The sequence below is a fragment of the Sinohyriopsis cumingii genome, chromosome 9, assembly GCF_028554795.1.
Source record: "Sinohyriopsis cumingii isolate HCF-2022 chromosome 9, ASM2855479v2, whole genome shotgun sequence".
Taxonomy (NCBI): Eukaryota; Metazoa; Mollusca; class Bivalvia; order Unionida; family Unionidae; genus Sinohyriopsis; species Sinohyriopsis cumingii.
In genome coordinates, this window is record NC_142969.1 from 102,457,467 (window position 1) to 102,482,105 (window position 24,639).

The following is a 24,639-nucleotide window of genomic DNA, read 5'->3' on the forward strand; positions in this document are numbered from 1 at the left end:
TACGCGGTGTTACACAGCAAATATAGAAGCGATAAGGTAACGCAGGAGTCCAGTGTAATTTTAGTCTGTTTACAATCCTTTGATTTTCATGTTTTACGCTATTTTTAACTTCAAGACTAATTTTAAAAAACCAGACAAAGAATTTTTCTTTTCTTCTGTAAATTGTTTTCTACTGCTGATAAGATTTTTTTGTCACATGTTTTGCTGGATATTTTGAAGGTTAGAAAAACAGGATATTTGAATGTGCATATAAACCTTTTAGACACCTTTTTATACAATCCGATGACTCGGATTTATGGCCAAAAATTATTTCAATTTGGTATTTTCTAGAAGTATCTACAATGTGCATAATGACATTAAATCGTGTGTGAGACATGTCAGAACACTTCCGGCAATGTTATTTGCAGTAATGGAGTTACTCAAGGGGAAAACCTTTCACGACTGGTTACCTAGAAAATGCGTTGTTCTCAAAATTGGAAAGGTGTTAATTTCGATCTCACAGACAAAAGTATTGTCACTTAAATTACGATAAATATTCTGTTATATGCAAATAATAAAATTGTACCCACTGAAATGAAAGAGGTTAATTATTTTGGGAACGCTGCATAAACTGGAAACAGATGTTTCATACAAGCGACGGAAAAGCATTTGATAGGCGAAAGGAATAATAACAATTATTAAGTTAGGTAAGATCTATCCTAAATCATACACTGTTACAATTATTTGGGAATTTATTTTACGAGAAATATAATTGTGATTAAAGATATAAAATCTAATAGAGCCTTTTATTAATTTAATCTAATAGTTTTAAATAAAAAATATCTGATATTACTATTGAGTCACAGCTCAAATAATGCGTGTGATACAGATCTGAGGTTTGAAGATTCCAAACACGGATGTGATAGAAAAATTCCATACATGTCCCTGAGATAAAATTTAAAGTTAGGACACAAAACCATACTATTACAAATCTCTTAATATATCAAGCATTAAATTTGAGGTTTAATTCTACGAATGAAAACATTTGAGGAACGTTTCTAACGTTATAGAGTTTCTGTCAAAAAATCATTTCAGAGCCATGTGTAAAACAATTGTTTCCATTGTCTCTTTGGGCGATGTATATCGACCATTATGTATCACCTTGTGATCTGGGCAAAATAAAGTTCTGTTCTGTTATGTTCTGTTTTGTACCATAAAACACTGTCCCGTTTTCACTGTCTTACAACATTCTTCGATATTAAATGCTTGGCAATACTTAAATTGTAAAATGCAACTGTATTTTATGAGGTTTGTTTCCTTTTTTCTGAAATTCCTGAGTCTGAGCGTCTTTTCTTAAGCAACCTCACAATTCCTGGAGGAAACAAAACAAACAAAATAAAAGTTATGTTCGATTGTGTTTATATACCTGCCATCAACGATTAATTAAGAATAAAAACCTAATTCCCGACCAATGCTTTTTGCTAAAATGACGTGATTTAATATAGGTCTCAGATGGAAACTGTTGTATAATGAAATAAAAGTTAGCATTGTACATAAACTATATAAAAAAAAATTGTTTTGTTGCCGTGTTTTGTTTTGTTGTTGTTGTTGGCGTTGTTCTTAATTTGTTTTGTTTAGTTTTGTCTTATTTTTTCGCAACGATCACTTTATTATTTGAACATTTTAAGAAACTAATAAATATTAAAACTATTAAACAATTTCTTGATTCTTAGGAGTACCGCTATGGACTCTCACGGACACATTGAATAAACATTACTCTTTAAACGTGTATAGACAAAATGGCATCTGGCAACATACAAATTGACCTGTGAAAGCATACAAATCGACCTGAAGAAACAGACAAATTTACCTGTGGAAAAATACAAAATGGGCTCTTTTCTTTCTTTCATATTTTAAATTATCCGTCAGAAATTGAAAGTGCGGACACACCAACAATATTAACATGAATAGATGTACTAAAATAATCGAAACAACCTTTTCATGCAATTTGAAACAACGCTTCTTGACAAATTTGTATGAATTATAAATATCATTAACATACCACAATACAAACACTAGCTTGACAAAAATAGTTTTTACAACAAGTTCGAGAAATAAATATTTGTATGATTGATATTTGTCTAGATATTTGTACATATGCTATTTTCAAATAAAATAAAACAACCCCCAACGTATTTAAAAAAAATAACATACAAAGTTCGCTTCAATTCAAAACAACAACAAAAATCCTCGGTAACTACAGTATGTCGTCGAGGATATATTTACGCACTTTCTATCAATAAATATACAAGCGATGTTGTGCAGAACGCAGTTACATAATTCATCCTTTCGTTCGGCAGCAACCATAGACTGAAACTCGATTCCGACAGATATCAAGATACAATTGTTTTACGAAATTTAGGGGTTTCTTAAGACTGTATTGACAATAATTCCAAAATATTTCCACGTAAGGAACAAAATGGACAAATGTTGCATTCACGTTCAATGCAATGCAGCGTTGAATTAAAGAACACCTATTTAACACAAATATTGACGAATCACCTATGTATGCATGTATGTATGTATACATGTATGTATGTATGTATGTATGTATGTATTATATATATAGAAGGAGACAGACATATATATATATATATATATATATATATATATATATATATATATATATATATATATATATATATATATATATCCAAATTTGCTGTTCCAATTTTGAAGTAGAGAACAATTTTCAAACGTTGAATTTACAATGGTATACATTTAGAAATTTCAAGTGGCATTGGAAAGTGTCACGTTAACTATATTAATATCCTTCCTCATAAACCTTTTCTTTCAACCAAATATGTTCTGTGTCACAAACACAAGCAAAAATACTGTCTTGGAAAATCGCTTGGTATTATTTAGCTACTGCTCTCCTTTACCATTAAAAAGGGAGATGGAAATCGAAGATGATAGTGAAAAAACACAATACATTTTCAACAGATTGGGAACACGGTCTTAGCAAAACTAAAAAAGCTTTCATGACTGTTACTACTAGTAGTACTACTGTTGTTGCTGCTACTGCCACTACTACTACTACTACTACGTATTACAAAAAACAACAATAATAATAACAGCAATAACAATTACAACTGCTGCGAAAACTTCATTTCATCTAAAACTTCCTTCAAATCTCAGTGTTACCAGCTACTCCATGCCCAATTGTTTGTCTTCCTGTGCCCACGCACCCATTCCCCGCCCCCTTCTTGTGGTTCAAGCTTCTAACACAGTTTGAATAATATGGCTTGTAAAGCATAATTTAATATCTCAAACGGCAATGGTTGATATTGTGAAGTATCGCATAATTACGCACACGCTGTTGCATACAAAAACGCACATAAAAACGGGTCTATTTTATAATCTGGGTAGTCTGGAAGCTTATATTAATAATCTATGTCTTTAATAAATTACTCCACCGAACAAACAGAAACGAAAGAAACCGACACCAAATCTTCCTTCTGATTTTATTGTAAATGAACAAGTGTCCCAATTGATGCCCATTACGTTTTATAATTAAATATTCTAGTTTAATATTTAGAAGAAAAAAGGTTTATATTCAATTTTTTTCTGTGCGATATTACGTTAGTTTCAGTCAAATAGTGTTGAAAGTTGTTTACTTACTTTTCCCAGGTGTATACGGAAACACACTACTTTAGGTAATTATGAGATAATGAAAACAAATTATGACAGGCAAATGTAGATATAAATAAATAGGGATGAAAAGACAGCTGGGTAGACTTATTAAAATTGGCCACTCCTCTTCCTATTACTATACAAAGAGGGGAAAGGTGTTGTCCGCGTGTCTCCACTGTGTAATAAAATTATACATTTTAAATTAAAACCTCCGTGGTATATATGTATTGTTTAATATCCCGTAAAACCTATGTACACCCATCTTTTAGGGGAAGATTATGGTCCTTTCTGAGCATTGATTCCCTCTGATCTCATTATTATAGGAAATAGCTTGGCCCAATGCTCAAACGTATTCAATTAGACTTCAGAGAAGCTTTCAGTCATTATGAAGAAGAAATTTTCAACTTCATTTCTTATGACGAAGCAGATGAACAAGTTTAACTTTACATCAAAGCTACCAGGTCAATAGTCACGTAGGTGTTTTCCGAAATTACTTCATTCTAGACAGGGAACGAGAGAAATCACTACACTGCAGACAGGGAAAAGGAGAAATTATTTAATGTAAAGTACATTTTGTCTCCAAGTTCTTATGTCATTGTAATATGAGCCCATCAACCGGGTAATTCCACCAAGGGTGCCCAAAAGTACACCGACAAAAATCTAATTAAAGGTTTACAAATGTCCCCCTTTATAAAGCTATCCCGTTTTATTACCGTTAATCTTCTGTAATAAAAGGCCAATCTAGGTTAATTAAGGCATCTATCGGGAACAATAAGAGTTAACAGGCTAAGGAAATACAAAGGGTGGAATGAGTATTGTTTAAAAAGGGTAAGTGCGACTTCTTATCACAACATATCCTAGTCACCAAAAGATAGCCGCCAGGTCGCACGGGCCTGCTAATCGTGGACATGAAACACCCATATTACCCTAAATTACCCATACCGTGAGTGGCTATTTCAAGATTGAATCTTGTTTACGCAAATTTGATTCGCGTTAGCGGGTAGATCAAAGACATTCAGGTGCTAGGTGTTTATAAAACATTCGCTGGATAGAGTTTAATAGTTCCTGGTTAGGAACTTATAAGGGTGCAAATTTATCAGTTACCTATCTTTTTGACTATCAAACGTTTAACAGTCTCCTTGGATACTATTATACTTATTAGGAATAACAGACTGACTAATGACCGGCTATGCTATAATTTATAGCCGTGGTTATAAAACCAAAGCATGGAGTCAAAAATAACTGAAAACAAAAATGATAGTTTTATAGCCAGCTTCTCTGGATACCGAGAAAATCTACCTAATATTAAACAATGTCCAGTACACCCTGTTATGGATATAGCTCTATTTTTCTTAGCGGCCAGTAGTCTCTTTCTTACAATGCCCATAAAATTCCATAAATGGGGATAAATTGCTTCCGTTGATACGTCTAACATTTGCCATGTCGTGTGATAATTACCTTTATAATCTATTCGTTTCATCAAATGAGCAGGTGCGAAAGTGTCCTGTAGCAATGCAGGCGGCAAAACCGGCGTCAAGTTATTGAAATAATTTACAAATCGGCCATTGATGACATGTAATGGCCCCATTGCGTGATGTTAACTTTCGGATGTTGTGATTCTAGCTTATCATAATTAACCACGCCTACTTACGCTTTTATCTGTCAGCGCGTGACCAGTAGTTGAGGCTCTTTTTCTTAAAGCTCCGCCTATCAATTTGCCATGTCAATATGTTGTCTTGTTGACTCTATTGAGCCTGTGCTTTATCAATCGTACGGCATATCACCCAACGCGTCTCAAGCATACTGCCACAGGGAATGTTAATATCACGTCGATTCCACGAATGATGTAGAACCATATATAGGGAATTATCACTTTAAATTGTATTCCAATGCTTTGTAAGGGATTCAGAACTTCCATGATTGTGTTATTACCTTTTCTTTTTCAAAAGCGATTTTTTAAAGCAGTTGTAACATGTTAGCGGACAAGACAAGTGACTGTGCTGATACTGGACGAAATAACAGAATGACCAACTGTAACCTTGGCGTGTATGAGACTAAGCCACCGTATCCAGACTCGTCGCCATCGAAAATAGAAGACGATCGGACGGACAGGAAAGATTGTTCCTTGTCTCCAAGTTCCTTTAGCTCTAACACTTCTGACCTTGACCCGAGTTCGGAAAAGTCAGGAGCAGACTCCGACACAGAGTATGAAAATCGTCCCAGCAAATCCCAGTATTACAGATCACCCAGTCCTAAACTGAAAGGTAGGTTCATTTATTTATTTACTTACGTAACTTACATATATGCATTGCCTAACTGAAATAGTTTCTTCATATTTTTGGCCCCTCCCCATCACAAATTACCCCTCCCTTTTGCTTGAACGACCTTTTTCATATATTCACGACACTGTCGATACTATTTTCCCGTTGATAGCGAAGATTTGTTTTGCACACTATTTGCATGATTAATTTTGACACAAGTAATGCAATCTGAGACAGAATGTTATGTAATGTAGTTCCACAATACTATATAACTACATCTTTAAATCGTAACAGCATTAGTAACGTTTCGCGTGAGTTACACAAGTTGTCCTTTCTTTTTTTTAAATTCTTATTAAATATGACACACGTTCCTAACGATATGTCTAAAATTTGACAGATACTCTTTATTTTGAATAATGCATTTGTGGGGACAACATGTACAAAATCGATATTCCGAATACATCCAATCCAAAAATGTTTGCATTTATTAAAATTATCCCATGTTATACTCAGTTGCTACATCTCTGAATTCATATTACACATATGTTGAATGTGCTAATTATCTGTGTGTCTATATATATATATATATATATATATATATATATATATATATATATATATATATATATATATATATGTATATGTATATATATATATATATGTATATATATATATATGTATATATATATATATATATATATATATATATATATATATATATATATATATATATATATATATATATATATATATGTATCTATATATATGTATGTATATATATATGTATATATATGTATGTATATATGTATATATATATGTATATATATATATGTATATATATATATATATATATATATATATATATATATATATATATATATATATATATATATATATATATATATATATATATATATATATAGACCAGATAAACTGAATAAAGATCACAGAAATATAAACATACTTGATTTTGAGCAGGAAAGACTTATTAGGTTGTCAATATACTCCTGGAGGCAACTGACAAGGTGATCACCCCCTTTCTTCAACTTGCCTAAATTTCTGACAATCAGGTAACAGTCCATCATTCATTTTATATATGTTGGACCAAATGACAACACACAATTTATAAAAGCATTTAGCGTCATCTGTTTTGTCAAATGTGCACTACGTGTTAAGTTATTGCCATCTGTTACGAAAATACAAACACTTATCTGCTTAGATAATACCATGTAATATTGTGACGGAGGAATATAAAGTTTGCTTGAAAATGGATAGATAAATTATAGTAGTACTTGTAGTTGTAGCAGTAGATGTTGTGGTGCTTGATGTGGTTGTGGTAGTGGTGGTTATGTTGGGAATACTATACGCTGCTGTAGTGATTGTTTTTATAGTTATTCCTGTTTAATAATAATAATAATAATAATAATAATAATAATAAAATTATTAATGATAATAATAATGACGATGATGATGATAAATAAATAAATAAATAACGAAACATTATGATATTGGTATATTAAAGTGTCATGACACCTCAATAATTAAACAAAACTGATAACTAAACACATTTAAATTTAACCGAGAAGCACACATAACCATTAGGCTTTTCTTTACACCAAATATACATTGAAAGTTTTGATTGCAATGTTCTACAGGAAACTGAAATGTCTCAAACTGATTGCTTCTCCAATTGCACAAATTATTTTACAATTTAATTTAAAATTAATTCTTCAGGCGCATTATGATAATTTGAAATCAGTAGACATTTCTCTTTTTACTTCAAGTATTAATTGATTGATTTATTTGTCTGTTTATTTAATTGTTTATATTTCAAAGTATTTGTTGCATTATACTATCAAATCTTAAACAACTGTCAAATAAACAGTCATGGTAAAAAATATACTTACCCTATCTTACCGTATGTACATATTTATAAGTCGAGTCAAACTGCAAACAACATAGACACTGACCTGCCTGTGCATCATGTTACTGCAGATCTGGGTCTATGTTGTTTCTTTTACTAATTAGTCCTGGCGAACTCAAATGACCCAGATCTACCGGCGCATTACATTGTTTTCTATTACACAATTTGCATAGCATTTATCGTAACACTCTGTGTTTGTATCTTTGAGGATATTTTCTTCTTCTTAAAGTCTAATTATAGGTTTGACACACATTTCACAAATATTCACCTATTTCTCCAGGGTTTTCACAGAGAGAAAAATTCGAATGTAACACTTTAGGAAGTGTTGATTTTCAATCTTTTTTAAGATGCAATTGTTTAAAGTTTTGTATTACATGAAAATAGCTCATTCCTATATATTTGTTTTATGACCGTGGAACTGCGTCGAGTACATTTCAACTGCATAAAACTAACAGCACAGTATGGGTGCCCGCACATAGGAGCAAAGGGGACACTCCACCCCCACCCCCACCCCCACCCCGATTTCAGCACTAAGCCACATTTTAGACTGCATCCGTAAAAGGTTATAGCTAACCAAAACATGTTTGCCCCCACCCAACCGCCCGAAATAATTCTGCTGGAACCCTTGCAGCACAGACATTGCTATCGAATATAAAATCCTGTATCAGTGCCAATGTACAACATAACCAAGTACAGATGTATAATGCTTTTAATGACTCTAAAATAAATGAAAACCAAAGTTCCCATAGTAATCTCTTAATGGAAGTTTATCTAGAAATAATGCGTTTCCATGATTGATCTCTCTTTGTTAATATTACCAAACGTTACATGTTTTGGGATTCTGATGGCAAACGATTTTCGCGCTCTTGATAATAATATTTAAGTGGAAAGTCACTAATTGTGTGTTTATGCGCGCGAGGAAGTCATTGAATATCTATACTAACGGAAAATAAAATTGGAGAAGAATTCAGACAAAATTAGAGTTGTTCAAACTAATATTTTGTAGTCTTTTTATACTGTAACTTCTTGAATAATAATAATAATAATAATAATAATAATAATAATAATAATAATAATAAGGATAACAACAATAATAATAACATTATTATTATCATTATTAATATTATTATTATTATTAATATTAATTATTACTACTACTACTACTGCTACTTTATTACGCTGTAAAGGATGAAATCAATCAACTACTGGAGTCACATTGCTCCACCGGAAATATGATTTAGTAATATTTCTTTTCACGAAATGTTTATTTTAATATAAAAATAGACATGTTTTAGAGCAATGGAAGTGTATATACTGTTAATATATATATATATATATATATATATATATATATATATATATATATATATATATATATATATATATATATATATATATATATATATATATATATATATATTTATTTATTTATTTATTTTTAAAGACCATACAGTTAATTGTGCTTCATAATATGTAATGTATACGATTAAATAAAACTCGTACATTAAAAAACAGATCGAAATACTGCTTCCAGTTTACATAATATTTACTGAATCCTTGTTGAAAAAAATCTGATTAAGGTAAATGAAATAGAGATTTCTTCTTTTACAATGTTATCTTTGTTTTTATCCATTTAGAAATGATGCTAATTTCACTGCTTTCATTCATTCGTACAGAAAACAAGTCAGTTAAATCAGGATCGCTATGCGTAAGGCTATTTCTTTTAAAACGTGTAAAACAAAAATGCCACAAAATATACTTTCTTTGACGGTGTTCTAGGTGCGAAACACCTAATTTAAATATCACTGATCTGCAATCACACCTTGAAATCGTTGAGGTAACACTGGTTCGTGGGGAAGATTTATATACATTTCTTATCAGATAGTAGTATGTATGTATGTATGTATGTATGTATGTATGTATGTATGTATGTATGTGTATGTATGTATGTATGTATGTATGTATGTATGTATGTATGTATGTATGTGTGTGTGTGTGTGTGTGTGTGTGTGTGTATGCATGCATGCATGCTGTATGTATGTATGTATAATATTTTATTGTAGATCCTATCCAATAATAGAATGTTTTGTGCATATGTATTTTGCATAACTCCTTCTCTCCTTCTGCCGTCGTCTACTTAACCGTTGTTGCCTCATTGCTCATTACTAACTTCTTCCCATCCTTTTCCTTTACTTTCTTTTCATGATAAAATCTGTACACGTTAGGCCGCTTCGAGAGCTACCTTTCACCATGCATTGAACAATTGTTTTTGGTACAAGACTGCATTTTGAAATTACCACTGTCCCTGTGTGCACTCAGCATATCCCATAAACACTACCAGACTGGTTATCTAAAGATAATTAGATGAAATGTATCAAATAATCCAAGTTAGGATATATCTTTAAGTTCGTGCAAGGCTTCAGCTTACTTTGAAAATGACAGATAATGATGTTCACAGAAATAACTACTGAAAAAGGAGGGAGATGATTCTAGTGATTCCATTCAATTTCGATGGGAATAAGAATGGTTGGTGGTGGTGAAAATGTGATTAATGTGACTGCTTTTGTACTCTTGGGATATGTTTGATAAACTTGAAAGTAAAGTTAAGTCAGTCACCGTGACATTGCACGTTATCTTTGACATTTCAACTGTATATAACAGTTGATATATTCATTACAAGGTTTTTACACGGATAGACGAATTTATTTAATATATCCATCATACACTAATGGTTAATTAGCAGACTCAGTAACAAGCCAGCCAGATCGGTTCGGGAATGTATAGACCCTTTGAGTTTCCCACGGGAATATCAATAAATTAGGACATGGATTATGAATCCGAAAGGAGAATTATGCTTTTGTACCAGCCTCAAAGCTATTTTATCAGAACATACAATTTGCCTAAATAATTTGTATTTGATGTATATCTCGCAATGTTCTAATAGTGATTGTGTGATAGTTATTATACCCGACCTTAAGGCATCAGAGTGCGTGGAGGATATGACGAGGAATGAGTGGAGTGAGAATGTGGGGATGAAAGCGGAGGCGGGAGAGGGGAGGAGAGAAGGGGGGATTACCGGTTTAAAATGCCATCAGTGTAAAAAAAAAAAAAAAAAAAATTCGGGTCACACATATATGACTAAGCATTACTTCGCTTACACATTAGGCATATAATCGTAAGCATTATTATATAATCGTACTCATTACGCATATAGTCGTAAATATTTCCATAAAGTTGTCATAGTAGCATAAAGAATTTCAACACACACACACACACACACACACACACACACACACACACATTTCAATTCAAATTTCGGAAAAGAAACATATTTATACTTGAGAAAGATGTTAGATTGAGCTATATTGCGTTAATTATTCATACTATTCAATACTTTGTCCATACACAAAATAAAAGTCATGAAGATAATATGTATGAACTTAGTCCCCTAGGACCGATTTGAACAGTCAAACATGCACATTCTTACTTACCTTACTATTATTATTATTATTATTATTATTATTATTATTATTATTATTTTTATTATTATTAATGTTATTATTATTATTATTATTATTATTATTATTATTATTATTATTATTATTATTATTATTACTATCATCATCATCATTATTACTATTATTATTATTATTATTATTATTATTATTATTATTATTATTATTATACGTCTAAAAAAATTGACGAGTGCAGTTTGGAAGGTAGCAAAAAATAATACTGATATTAATAAGGAAAAACTCATTATGTTACTGCTTGTGATTCATCGTTTTGAACTGTTCCTATATCTTTGTCAAAATTGTCAAATTATGCAAGATTTTGTTTTAACAAAATTTGATCTTTCTTTCTTTCTCTCTTTCTTTCTTTCTTCCTTTCTTCCTTCCTTCCTTCCTTCCTTCCTTCCTTCCTTCCTTTCTTTCTTTCTTTCTTTCTTTCTTTCTTTCTTTCTTTCTTTCTTTCTTTCTTTCCTTCTCAACCACTGATTGACATATATATGCATTTATATTTCAAAATAGAACAAAAAATGAGGAACAGTAGGACTATGCCGACCACGAAATATACTTCAAGCAAAGAAGATCAAACATTTGATTGTATTCTCGTGTCCATTACAAAATTGATATGAAGTTTTTTATTTAACGAAAATATTACAACAGTAATTGTTGTTGGCAGCAATATTGCAGTTGTTACGTCCACCACTGCAATTGTCGTGATTTTGCCTATCATCACCAAAAAATCAACATAGTCACCCCAGCCACTGTGGATTGCCAATCACCACAAGAAAATCAACACGATCACACAAATCAGCGTAGATTACCTATCATGATAATAAAATCAAGCCAATCACCCCAATCGCCATGGATTACCCATCATCGGTCCATATTCAACACAATCACCACTTCTAATTTAACTCTTGTATGAATAGCAGAAACAGTATTTCACTTTGTTCATGTAAAACCAGAACTTAGCATTAAAAATAGCGCAGTCAAAGCCAATATCCATTGATCCCCTCTATCCTTCCCTAATCTACCACATCGTGTGTGTCTGTCTGTCTGAGTGTGTGTGTGTGTGTGTGTGTGTGTGTGTGTGTCAAATATGCGTCATGTATCACAGTATCGGAACGTGTCCGCCTAGATTATATATTCCAGTAGACATGTGCTTCATTCCCTAGTGTTAATGACAATTATAAGGATCTAGAAACGTCCAACGGTCGCACAAAATTAACGGAATAAGACAAATCAAGAACACAGTCTACCGCAATAGTATTTTGCTGCACAAATTCCCGATAGCTAGGGGCACAGATCACCGAGAAATATACAATGACGCAGTCGCACAGACTCCGATACCCTGATTAATGTATAATCCAACTAATCTCTCTTAATGCTTATCCTGCACTTAAAATAATACGATGCCATTCAGGAGAACTAATTATTGCAGACAGATGGAGATCACCGTTATCCGGCTGTCGAGTGAATCAGATACGATCATTATCATGTCTGATAAACTAGACTGGACTGGATGCCACCGTCACAAGGCTGTATCTCCAAAGTCTCCGCTACAGCTGAGTTGACTGAGCATTGAACTAGAAATCTTAGGGTTCAGGGTTGGATACCCACCTAGCTGATTTTGGGTCGGCTGTGTCGATGCCTTTGGAAAGGCATTTAAGCTTCCATTTTCCTTGTCATGATGTAGCCAATAACATGCTACAAGTGCTGCGGCACACAAACAAAACAAATACACGTTCGCACGAAGACATCCATTTTTTCTCTTCAAAAGTCACGCTATCAAAATATCAAAAGCAAAATGGCATACGAATGTTTCGGGCTATGTAAATATTAATATAATCCAAAGAGGCTGGATACTGCAGTGGTTGGTTCACTAGTTTTACTTCTCTGCGGTCGCGGTTTCGATCTAGGTAATTGACACGTTAAAATGAGTTTGATTGCGCATCCTCGGTTTGTTTACTTCTCCGAGTTATTCAGTTTCTGCCATATTATAGACCAGCTCACGCCAACGCTTTGGATCCTAGAGAGCGCTGTGCATTGCACTGACATCCAATAAACGAAGTTTAATTTTCTGTTTAATCCCGGAAAGCTGAACATCCTGTATTGGGCTAATCAGTCATCGAGACGGGGTGAAAATAAACAGTGCATGTTTGTTCACCCGCATCCTGATGATGAAGTAAGTCATCAAAAGAGAGACGGATTTTCTCTTTCGTTCAGCCTCATCCAAACTGAATTTGATTAATGCGTTAGAGCATCAAAGGCTATTATCGTTTTTATTTATAATTTGGTAATACGTGAATGTCGGATTTGATTTTTAACATAAATCCGTTAATATGGCGGGCTCTGTGGGCAGAGGTAATGTAACGTATCTCCAGCTTTTAGGAATATAATACAGACTGGTAATCAAATTCTAAGAGAGTAATCATTGAAATGAAGAATTGGGATTGCCAGTTGCTTTGATCTTTAGCTGTAGCGATCTGAACAATTGTAGACCCGACTGTAAAAGCGACATTGGCTTTTGGTTGTTTAGTGGTTTATATAATTGCCAGAGAACAAATATAATACCAGCCCGTAGGAGATGGATTCTGAATAAACAAGCCGGGTTAACAAAATCTACATCACAAAGAGCATGTAAATTATTAATTTTCATTGCTCATTACAGACAGTGAAGCAGGCGCAGTGAATTTACAATGAAATAATCAAACCAATAAATAGCAGCAGCGGGTAGGTTTGCTTATTAGAAATAAAAGTCTGGCCATTGAATCTTGTCTCTAAGTTGTACACAGTGTATAGTTGAAGCATTCCATATTCATCACACAGGTACCACATTCGTTTCCCTATATGGCATTGCGACAATATCGGATTTTCTTTTACAAACACAATAGCTTGCATTGACACGCCTACGGACGACAGCATGGGTGTTAGTGTGGGGGTGGGGTTACCCGGCTATCAGTTACCACCCTTTAGATCGCTGAACATACGTGTTCATTATTTCCTTGCCCCAACCCTATCTTCTATCTAGCTTAAATATTTTCTGCGTTATTTTCAACCGTTTCATTTGTTAATTTCTCTCATGTTTTTATTTTATCACAAAAAACGAAACAACTCACTATATGGTTTCTGTTCATTTGTTCTTCTTGCAATAGTCATGTAAGCAAGAGCAACAAATAAGTTATTTGTCTTGACAAATATTGACGGTAGAGGAATACAAAGAATCAATTCAATCATAACATGCAGAAAAGGACCTTGTTGATGGGAAAAAATTCATTTTTGTTTCTTTTTTAGTAATTTTACTTTGGGAGCGCTTATATGGTCTCATTTAAACAAGGACTAAGCTGCAATAAAGAATTAAAAGATAACAGTTTGTTCCATTTACATGCGAAATTTACTTCTTCGTATGTACAGATTATTCCCATATATATTCTTTTTCGACATGAGAACTTTCTTAAACAGGGATGGATGCAAAATAGAATTATGTTTCACTTAAATGGATACCGTCGCTTTTTCTGGCGCTGTTGTGCATGTTTTCTTCGACAAATCATTGTCAGCTACCAATATTAGACTTCAACGCTACCTGTAGCATTGTTACTAAATCTGACAAACATTTTAGCTGTGATAATGAGTACATCGAGAAGCCCTTTATTCGTTTGGAAGTTGACGCTGCGAGCTGCTATCCAGTTTCAATGGACAACAGTATTTGCTCGTGGAAGCCATGTTATTTTTTGTGCCTAGGTACAGTAAGACCAGTTTGAATAGGGAGGGAGACTTGTCAGGACTACTCAGGTATTCGTGTTCACGGGCGTCGAACTAATTCTAACTATCGTACTTAGTCACGGTCTTCAGTCGCGTGGAAGTGGGGGCAGAGATCATGTGGGTTCATGATTTGAAGGTTTTCAAATGTGCAAAAATAATCATTAAGTAGAATTGTAGGTAGCTTAACGAGGGGCGATCATGCACTGCTCCCATTTATCATAGAAAATGAGCCTGTCCTAAAAGTGGCAAAATACATTTATTCGAGGACGTCTTATTTTCAGATTGGAAATGTCGTAATTTACCGGTGATTTATTTCAAATAGTTTCAAAGCCTAATTGGAAATAAAAGTCCAGTCATCAACAAGTACAAGTCTTTTATTTTATTGCATGTCTAAATTTACTTACCCGGTTAATTACGAAGTACTTTAGGGGTTAGCCAAGGTTGTCCCCCTAGTCATGTTAAGCGTAATCTTTTATGCACGGGACGTGCATCTTATAGTTCAAATCATAACACTTTCATTAATGCCTTTTATTTTATATAAAACTCGCATCAATTTCCTGTGCTTTTATTTCAGATACAAAAAGAATTATTATTTACATTCAAGTTTGAGAGACATTGAAGTTTGTACAGTATTTCCGCCACTTAAAAATACATTAATTACTTGAATTAGACGGTTATATGAGATACGTAGATATATATCTATCTATATGTTTATTCATCTGTTAACCAACACGGGCAATGAAAAGCATGCCTACAAGAGCACCATGTATTTTTTGAAAACTAACTGGGGCATAGAAAAACAATGAAATTCACGGTACAATTGATTAAATTTAATTCGATTTTACATTTAGTTTCACAGTAAAGATATTTATCGATGCGTAACAAAACCATTTAACGAGGTAGCATAACTCGTGTTACATTCCAGAACTGAGTGTCACAAACGCTGAGAATAAAATTCCCACAACATATTCTTTTCGTGCAAAAATATAAATATGTGATCCCGCTTCTACAAATAATACTATTCACGTTTTAGATAATTTTCAGTGGTTTTGAACACATGGTCTAAACTTTATCGTTTTAAAACAAGATCAACGGGAAATCATATACATGAAAGAACATTACTTATTTTACGATTATAATAGACAGGCCTAGTAAACAGCTCGTAAGACACAAACTATATAACGATGTCAGCACGCTTATTTGTGAAGGCGTTTGAGTGTAAATTAGTTAATAAGTACATACTACCTCCAAACTCTGCATCATTAGTCAGATAAAAGGTAAATTAAATTTTGGTATATATTCCAAACGTGCATGAAAGGGCAGAGAATACACACACAGGCACATACTTTTGGGAGCGCTAAATGATGAAATGGGGGGGGGGGGGCGGGGGATTTGCCCAGCTGAAATTACGTAGCTGTTGGAAACCACTGACATAACTGATAAGGCATTGAATGATAATGAAAACAAAAAATATATTTTTAAAAACCTATATTGACGTTTCCTTTATTTCTACCGCGAAACCCGTTTTATCCGATACCACAGTATAAAGAGCACATGTTTAATTAGGACAGCAACTATACTTACTTATATACTTCACCTGTTTATAATGAATACGTTTTGTGGTCCATAGAGTTTCCATTGTAGCCAGTTTTCACTGCATTTTTCATCAGACTCTTTTTTCCATAGCATATGTTGACAAACTCGCTTCGTACCCTCTGCATCCTAGGTTTGAACTTCATTCCAAACTAGCAAGGGTTAAGATCGGTCGGCGGTTTAGAGTATTTGAGTCATCGATAGTCTGTAAAAGACCCACAATTCTTAGAACTTCTTAAACATTCGACTTCAGCATTTTGGTTGTGATTATTAACATTGCACAACATAGTGCGAAAGGAAAGTTTAAGAAAGAAAGATAGGAGAAAATGAGAAAAGGAATAATTAGAATATGGATAATATATAAAACAGTTGAGTTGCCAATTTAATTTAGAACATAATAGTCCAAAAGACGAGCACGTTTAACGCATTAGATTTTCTTGTACAGACATATGCGTTGACCTTTATGTTACAAATACGTGAATGCCCCTTGTTTACTTTTTACGCTGGTATCCATGTATTCTAACTTTCCAAACAGTTATCTAACTTTCTGATTTTTCATATATTCTAATTTTCCATATGCACTGATTTTCCATATACCTTTTCTTATTATACATTCTTATATTCATATACGCTGATTTTCAAAATGATTTGGTTTTCCATATACGCTGATTTCCACATATTTTAATTTTCGATACGCGCTGAAATGGCATATATTCTGATTTTCCGTATATGCTGATTTGCCATATATTTTGATTTCCATGCAAGCTGAGTTTCTCTACACATTACTCTCTGTATATATTTATTTTCCACGTACAATGGTTTTCCATATACGCTGATTTTCATTTCCCGTTTCTTACGTTTGCGTTTGTTTTCTAGGTCTTACTAGTAACCCTTTTTTCTTACAGATAACCAACCAGAAAACATTCGGCGCTACCGGACGGCCTTCACAAAAGAGCAAATAAACCTCCTGGAAAAAGAATTTTTGAAGGAGAACTATGTGTCCAGGCCAAAAAGGTGCGAACTGGCTACGGCACTGAATCTTCCAGAAAGCACCATAAAGGTACGGCTTAATATCAAAGATACATCATCATTTTCATCGTCGTCGTCGCCATTATCAACAAATTAATTCTGCCATTTAATACGAAAAGGACACTTTCAAGTAATAATTGGCTTACACTCAGCTGGATATTTGTCTGTCTTGTATACGATAAAATAGTTATTATGTAAGACAATTCGTGAATCAGGTATAAGTTTCCTACTTTTGCAAGAACTTCAAAACATTGGCAGTGTTTTTAGTAATAAATAAAGATTTTGTAGACATCTAAACTATTTTATCCAAAAACAAGGTGAATAAGTATGAAATAAGAGATGATGCTATGTTTGACACGAAATCAAGTTTGCGTATAGAACCTGGTGCCAGAACGCCATTATGTATACAAGAAAGAAAACCAACTTTATGTTGTTACTGCATTAAAGACTACTTTGTTATGCACCGTATTGGTATGTCAATAGCGTAATTACTTAACACTAAACTTTAAGTGTTCTCTTGTCAGGTATGGTTTCAAAATCGCAGAATGAAGGACAAACGGCAGCGCATGGCCGTAACATGGCCGTATGGAATACCACCAGACCCTGCAGTATACGCTTACCTCGCCGCAGCCGCAGCCGCATCTTACCCATACAGTTTCCCTAACCCAGCCTCACTTCCCTACCATTCAGCAAGACTGCCTGGTCTTAATTCGTCAGGTACATCAGCCTTTACACCATTTACGTCACATGGACCTCTTCAGCCTCGTCTTGAGGTCCTTCAGTCAATGGCCAATCCGCTACATCGATCGTCATCAGCCCTGAATAGTTCCTTGTCATCTGAGGCGTCACCTATTGGATGTGGTTTGAACTTATCTCAGCGTTTACCTTGGACAGAAGTATCTTCCAGTATTCACGGATTTTCATCTATCAAATCTTGTCCATGTGGAGTTCCTTCATGCTCAATGAGCAGCATTCACCCTGGCTTTCCGATAATTCCTGGATTCATTCCAATTAGTCTAGGCTTACATTCAGCTAGTGTCTTACAGAAAGCGGAAGTAGAACAATCATAATGGCGTGGATCACGAACGTCATGCAAACGCATCAGTACAATGTAGATTACTGTTTTAGCACGTGATATAATAACATGAAATCATGTTCTCCAACCCTTGTTTCAGAGATGATATAGGAACAACAGGACTTGATAGACTGGTCCATTCTGAATTATGTTTCCTCAAGCTGCGACTTGTTACGCCTTATTATTATTGTTCCTTTGTACTTAGTAGGCGTCCTAGTTAAGTCTGCCAAGAATATTGTTTAATTGCTGAGGAAAATCTTAGAATTTAGGGATTTCTCAGTCCATTGTTTACAAAATTAAACAACTATATGTATAAAACAGTAACCATATTTTTCTCTCTTTCAATCTATAACAAAAAAAAAACCTCAATAATTTTGAAAGAATCACAGACGAAATAATGTATATACCATAAATCTCAGCAAAATGTCTCAGACATTGAGTCAAACCGGGTTTTGATCTCCAGTTATGTTATAGCACATGGAATTGTTATTGAACTTCGAATTATTCCCATATGACAGTAGAAATCAAGCCGATATATATATATATATATATATATATATATATATATATATATATATATATATATATATATATATATATATATATATATATATATGTATATATATATATTGGTTTGATGCAAAACAATGTCACTTTAATGACGAATATTTAAAACAAAAACTTCCATTTTTATTTACATTTCTTCTATTTCAATATTGTTTTCATTTGCCAGTAAAATTCTAAATTTGCATCGTTTTCAATTTGAAACATTTGCAAAAGTTTCATCGATTGAAATTTTGAATACAATTTAGAATAAAATTATCACTTAAATCGAAGCATAATGAAAATAGATTCTGACAAACTTATACATAATTAAAATAGACACTTCACAAATGTTCCTGGTTTTTTTTCAGCGTGAAATGTCAAAAAGTGAAGTGATTGCCGCCTATACTCGCTTATAAGACGAGTCAAACTGCAAACAACATACACCCTGATCCTCTGTCGCAGCAACGGCAGAGCTGGGTCTGTGCAATCCACAGTTGAACACGACTTACAAGCGCATAGATACGGTACCGTATTTATGCTAAAGAGTTACTTCAGATTTAGATTTTAATACACGTTTCAAATTTTAAATTGCCAAAAATGCGTGATAATCATTGTGTCAAATTCCCAAAAAGTATCACTTATATATGCGAAACCAAACTTCTTCGTATATGTTTGAAATTTGAAATTTGAATTTTAGTTGTAATATTTTATAAAAATAATTTTGCAAAACGAAAACGCTGTTGCAGAATAGAGATGGATATTTTACGAGAAAATGTTTCGTATATAATGAGACAGTATCTCGACAATCACAATATCTTTGTTATATCTATTTGCAAGACGGATTTGCAAGACCTTTCCTTTTCTCAATTCATTAGTTTATACCTTATCATACTCTGTACAAACATCATTACTTTTAATTCAATATGTCATATAAGTCGATTCGTATTTATTGACTAAACATTTGCAGAGCGACACAAATTTGTACATAGAACGAGATGTTTATCTTATTAAATTTGTCAGTAAATTGAAATAAGCCATTTTTGTTTATTGATGACCTCTGTATCGCATACAGACATACAGAATAAACATTCATGCATGCATACTCAGACGCTCACAACAAAAACTGAACCTCACACTCTGTGACATTTTTTCCTTTATTCATCCAGCTGTCTCTCCATCCATTAAGTCATGCTGAATTCGTATCCACACTCACAAAAACCAAAACGAGGCGCGTTCGTATTCGCCATATTTTACGTCGTGAAAGATTGCACACCTCTCGTCGTACAAAACAATTTGCCTGTTAATGAAAGATGCCTTACTTCTGTTTTTATCATTTATCTCGAATCGTAGTCAATACATATTGTAAATGATGTCCAATGGAACGTACCATAATTTCCACCATTTATAACGATATTGTTTTCTTCTCGAGGCAAACGGTTTACGCAGGTTATGAAATGAACATAATGTCACTCACTAATAATACACCGAATGGTTGTCCGAGACAAAACTAGTCAATTTCAATAGTATTTAAATATTTACAATTGTCATAGGTCAATAAAATTTCATATCCAGTTATTTTATGAAGAGGTAATGCAGGAACCTGAAAACACCTTCTCCCCAATAATTTAATTTCCGGAATGTATAGCAAGTCTATCACACTTGCACTTATTTGCATCAATGTGTGCTGTGCATGTAAAGAGCTCATCCAAAGCAGCGACTTATGCATCTTGACTTATGCATCTTGACTTATGCATCTTCCAGACCTGCTTTCAGCCACATCATTATTTTCGGTTTATGGTTGATGATGTTACTTGCCCATCTCTTGTGCATATTGGTACATCACCTTTGTTGTAAACTAGGATTTTTTGGAATTTTTTAACGTAGCTTTAACAATTTTGCAGTCATATCGCTACGATGTCTCTAGTGTGACAGTTTATAGTGTTGTCTAACACTGAGGCATCATGTCGAACCCAGTCACATTATCCTGACACCAGACAAACTGTCCTAGCACTAACCTCTTAATGCTGAGCGCCAAGCGAGACAGCTGCTAGTACCATTTTTATGAGTCTTTGGTATGACTCGGCCGAGGTTCGAACATGCGAATTCCTGCTTTCGAGGCGGACGCTCAAACCTCTAGGCCACCGGAACAGTGTCTTAAACTAAGTAACAGAAACAAGAAAACAAACCAGTTTTGTAAAACTTAACAAATGACTTAATTATCTAAGTGATCAAATTAAAACTTAATAGAAACTTACAGTATGGTGAATTAAATCCAAACCAACCCTAAAAGTTGTATCAGAGTTCCAAAGAATATTGTGTTCTGAATGAATTCCAGTTCTTGAGTGTGCTGGTGTGCCAGAAGCCTTGAATGTGTCGAAGTGCCAACATTGTTGATGTATCACCATATCATTGTCCAAAATTCCTTGGAATTCACAATAATCCAAAATAGTACTTCTCAAACAGTCATATGAGCACTTTGTACTTCCATTAAAGACTTTAAATAATGATTCTTCTCAAACTAAATTTAAGCACAACATTAAATACCTTTGCAGACTGAACATAAAATAAGAAGAGTAATATAAATTTGAATTAAGAATGAATCATTTTTTAATTTTTCCTTCTTTTATACACCACCACGCTCTTCTACGACTCTATGTCGCAATATCTCCCACGTAACAGATGTCGTAACACAACCCACCTGACTTAATCATCCAATGTAAAGTTATTTCAAACTGTACACAGGTTCATTTTTTTAAGAACTGAAACCCAAATGAAAAACCTATTTTTAAATCAGTATCGTAAAATATAATTTATACTCATGGACAGAAAATAGCTATGTAATTTTTGCTTACTAATGACCGTTAAAATCATGAATAAAAAATTAAACACGCAATATAGATATACATCACAACATGCTTTTAAACATTTCTATTATGTACTTTTTAATGCCGCTATCATACTTTCTGGATAGATCTCTCCTCTGTTTTCATCTTTTTATTTCCCTCTTTCTTAAGTATATGATTTGATTGCTCATTGTTTTATTCATTTCAGCTTTTCTTGTAATGCATTAAATAATTTGAATTACTGGTGTAATTTCATTTGTATTTTTGGGGTATACAATTACTCTTATGAATAGAAGAATCATAAATGATTGCAAAATTTCGGAGACATCGTCAATATTTAAATACAACGATTCGTATATTAGCCATGAAATATTTTGCTTACAGATGATCCTTATAATCTATAATCATGGACAAAAATGAGACATACAACACTGATATACATAACAACATGCTCGTAAAGGAATATATTTTATACTTTTTAAATGCAGTTATGATGCTTTCGCGAAAGATCTTTCCTCAATTTTCACTCTATTATTTCCCTCTTTGTAATGTACAGGGTTCTAGCTACACTCTTTTATTTCCCACTTTGTTAAGTTGTTGTTGTGGGGTTTAACGCCGTTTTTCAGCACACGATAGGCTATGCATGGCGGCCAGTCTTAATGGTGGAGGAAAAACAAGGGAAATCCCCGGAAAGAACCACCGATCCACTAGAAGCTACTGGCAAGCTTTCTCACATGCCCACATTGGCCTATTTGTTACGTATAGGTTCCATTTTCACTCTTTTATTTTCCCCCTTTGTTAAGTATAGGGTTCCATTTTCACTCTTTTAGTTCCTTCTTTGTTAAGTATAGGGTTCCATTTTCACCCTTTTTCCCTCTTTGTTAAGTATAGGGTTCCATTTTCACTCTTTTATTCCCCTCTTTTTTAAGTATAGGATCTAATTGCTCATTGTTGTATTCATCATAGCCTTCTTGCAATGCATTTACTAATGCAACGACTGTTATTATCTGCCATATGTTTGGCAACGAGCGTTATGTTAGGCTTACATCGAAATAAGGCAAGCGGAATGTGATTCGAATTTAGGTATGGGAGATTTATATTTGGATGGACTGATAAAGGAATGAAAACGAAAAGTAGATCCTTTATAAATTTTATATCGATTCGTTATTTTGTTGCTAATTTCCCAAAAATGAAGCATTCCTGAAAAACTTTGCTATGATCTAAGATCAGCACACATCCTAATAACAACACCGCCGTTAACATGACGGCTAGCGATATTTTTTTCAGGATGGAAGTGGTAAATACCGCTAGATTAGGGAACCTGCCAGAACAGTAGAAGTATTTCTTTCACTCTGTTTTATTACCTACCAAATGACAATGAGAGCAAGCATATCCCGCTGTTGCAGGTCTACGACAGGTGGTAAACTTTATAAAACTAAAATAATCGGGCTTATAATATGTTTGTATCTAACCTATATTATAATGTTAATTTTCCTTATTTAATTTCATTTCATATCATCCCTATGATTGATCACCAAACTGTGCGATCCAGGGAAAGTACTTTTAATATTGTCTTGTGTATAATTATAAATTTCTATATTAAATTATATTTGCCGTGGAACCTGTCAGATGTTTACTAGAGAGTTAATTACAGGGTCGTCTTGCGTGTGCGTCGGCCACGCATTAATGCCTACATTTAATGTACACGACTAGGTTCCGTCCTTACATGATCATTTATGCTAGAGGATATCTGGGTTGGTTCTTGCAGGCCTGTGTGATATATATCTATACTGAGCAATGGGGGAATCACAATTTGATACATAGTATTGGTATATTAAATTGCTTTATACCAACGTTTTAAAAGCCATGTTAATTTTAACGTATATTGCATATTTATATATACTGCTAGTATGGTTTCGCTTTGATGCTTTCAGGTGGGAAGAAAATTAAATACTTTTCGCATAAGTCTGGTTGTCTAATGGTTGTAAGTATTGATAGAAAACTACACCAATCATGATGTATGTTTTCATGTGGGATTCAAATTCAAGTACGATTCACACGAACAGTTTTCAACTTCCATTAGATTTTGATTTTCTTCTGGATTTTCCATCTTCCATTTGTTCATGATTTATTCCCACATATATAATTCTGCTACATTTTGCAGTTTTCAATCGATTATGATAGGTCTGCAACATATTTCAGCGTGCAATTGATCGTGATTTAACCCACCATATATAATTCTGCTACATTTTTCTGTTTCCGTTCGATCATGATTTTTTTTCCAAGTGGATTGTGCTTTGGTATCAATAGGACTGTCATAGTTTAGACTTAATGGCCGACATTCCGATAACAAAAAGAAAATGAAGAACGATAATTCATTTCTCTCAAAATAAATATAAACGTTCTTTTCGTATATATGTATGTT

General features: G+C 33.5%; 1 protein-coding gene across 1 annotated transcript; it reads left to right on the forward strand.

Moving 5' to 3' along the window:
* Positions 1-5,452: 5,452 nt before the first annotated feature.
* Positions 5,453-20,404, forward strand: LOC149792356 (uncharacterized). The gene is made up of 3 exons (XM_089969380.1): positions 5,453-5,936; positions 17,627-17,781; positions 18,275-20,404. The coding sequence occupies exons 1-3, from the start codon at positions 5,645-5,647 to the stop codon at positions 18,818-18,820; spliced, it is 993 nt and encodes a 330-aa protein (XP_089825506.1). The 5' UTR covers positions 5,453-5,644; the 3' UTR covers positions 18,821-20,404.
* The last annotated feature ends 4,235 nt before the right edge of the window (positions 20,405-24,639 follow it).

What these genes read in the sequence shown, in the direction of transcription:
- LOC149792356 (XM_089969380.1), top strand. Translation starts at nt 5,645, where the DNA reads ATGTTAGCGGACAAGACAAGTGACTGTGCTGATACTGGACGAAATAAC. An exon ending in ACCCAGTCCTAAACTGAAAG is followed by an intron (nt 5,937 to 17,626) that starts GTAGGTTCATTT and finishes TTTTTCTTACAG; the next exon opens with ATAACCAACCAGAAAACATT. An exon ending in TTCCAGAAAGCACCATAAAG is followed by an intron (nt 17,782 to 18,274) that starts GTACGGCTTAAT and finishes TTCTCTTGTCAG; the next exon opens with GTATGGTTTCAAAATCGCAG.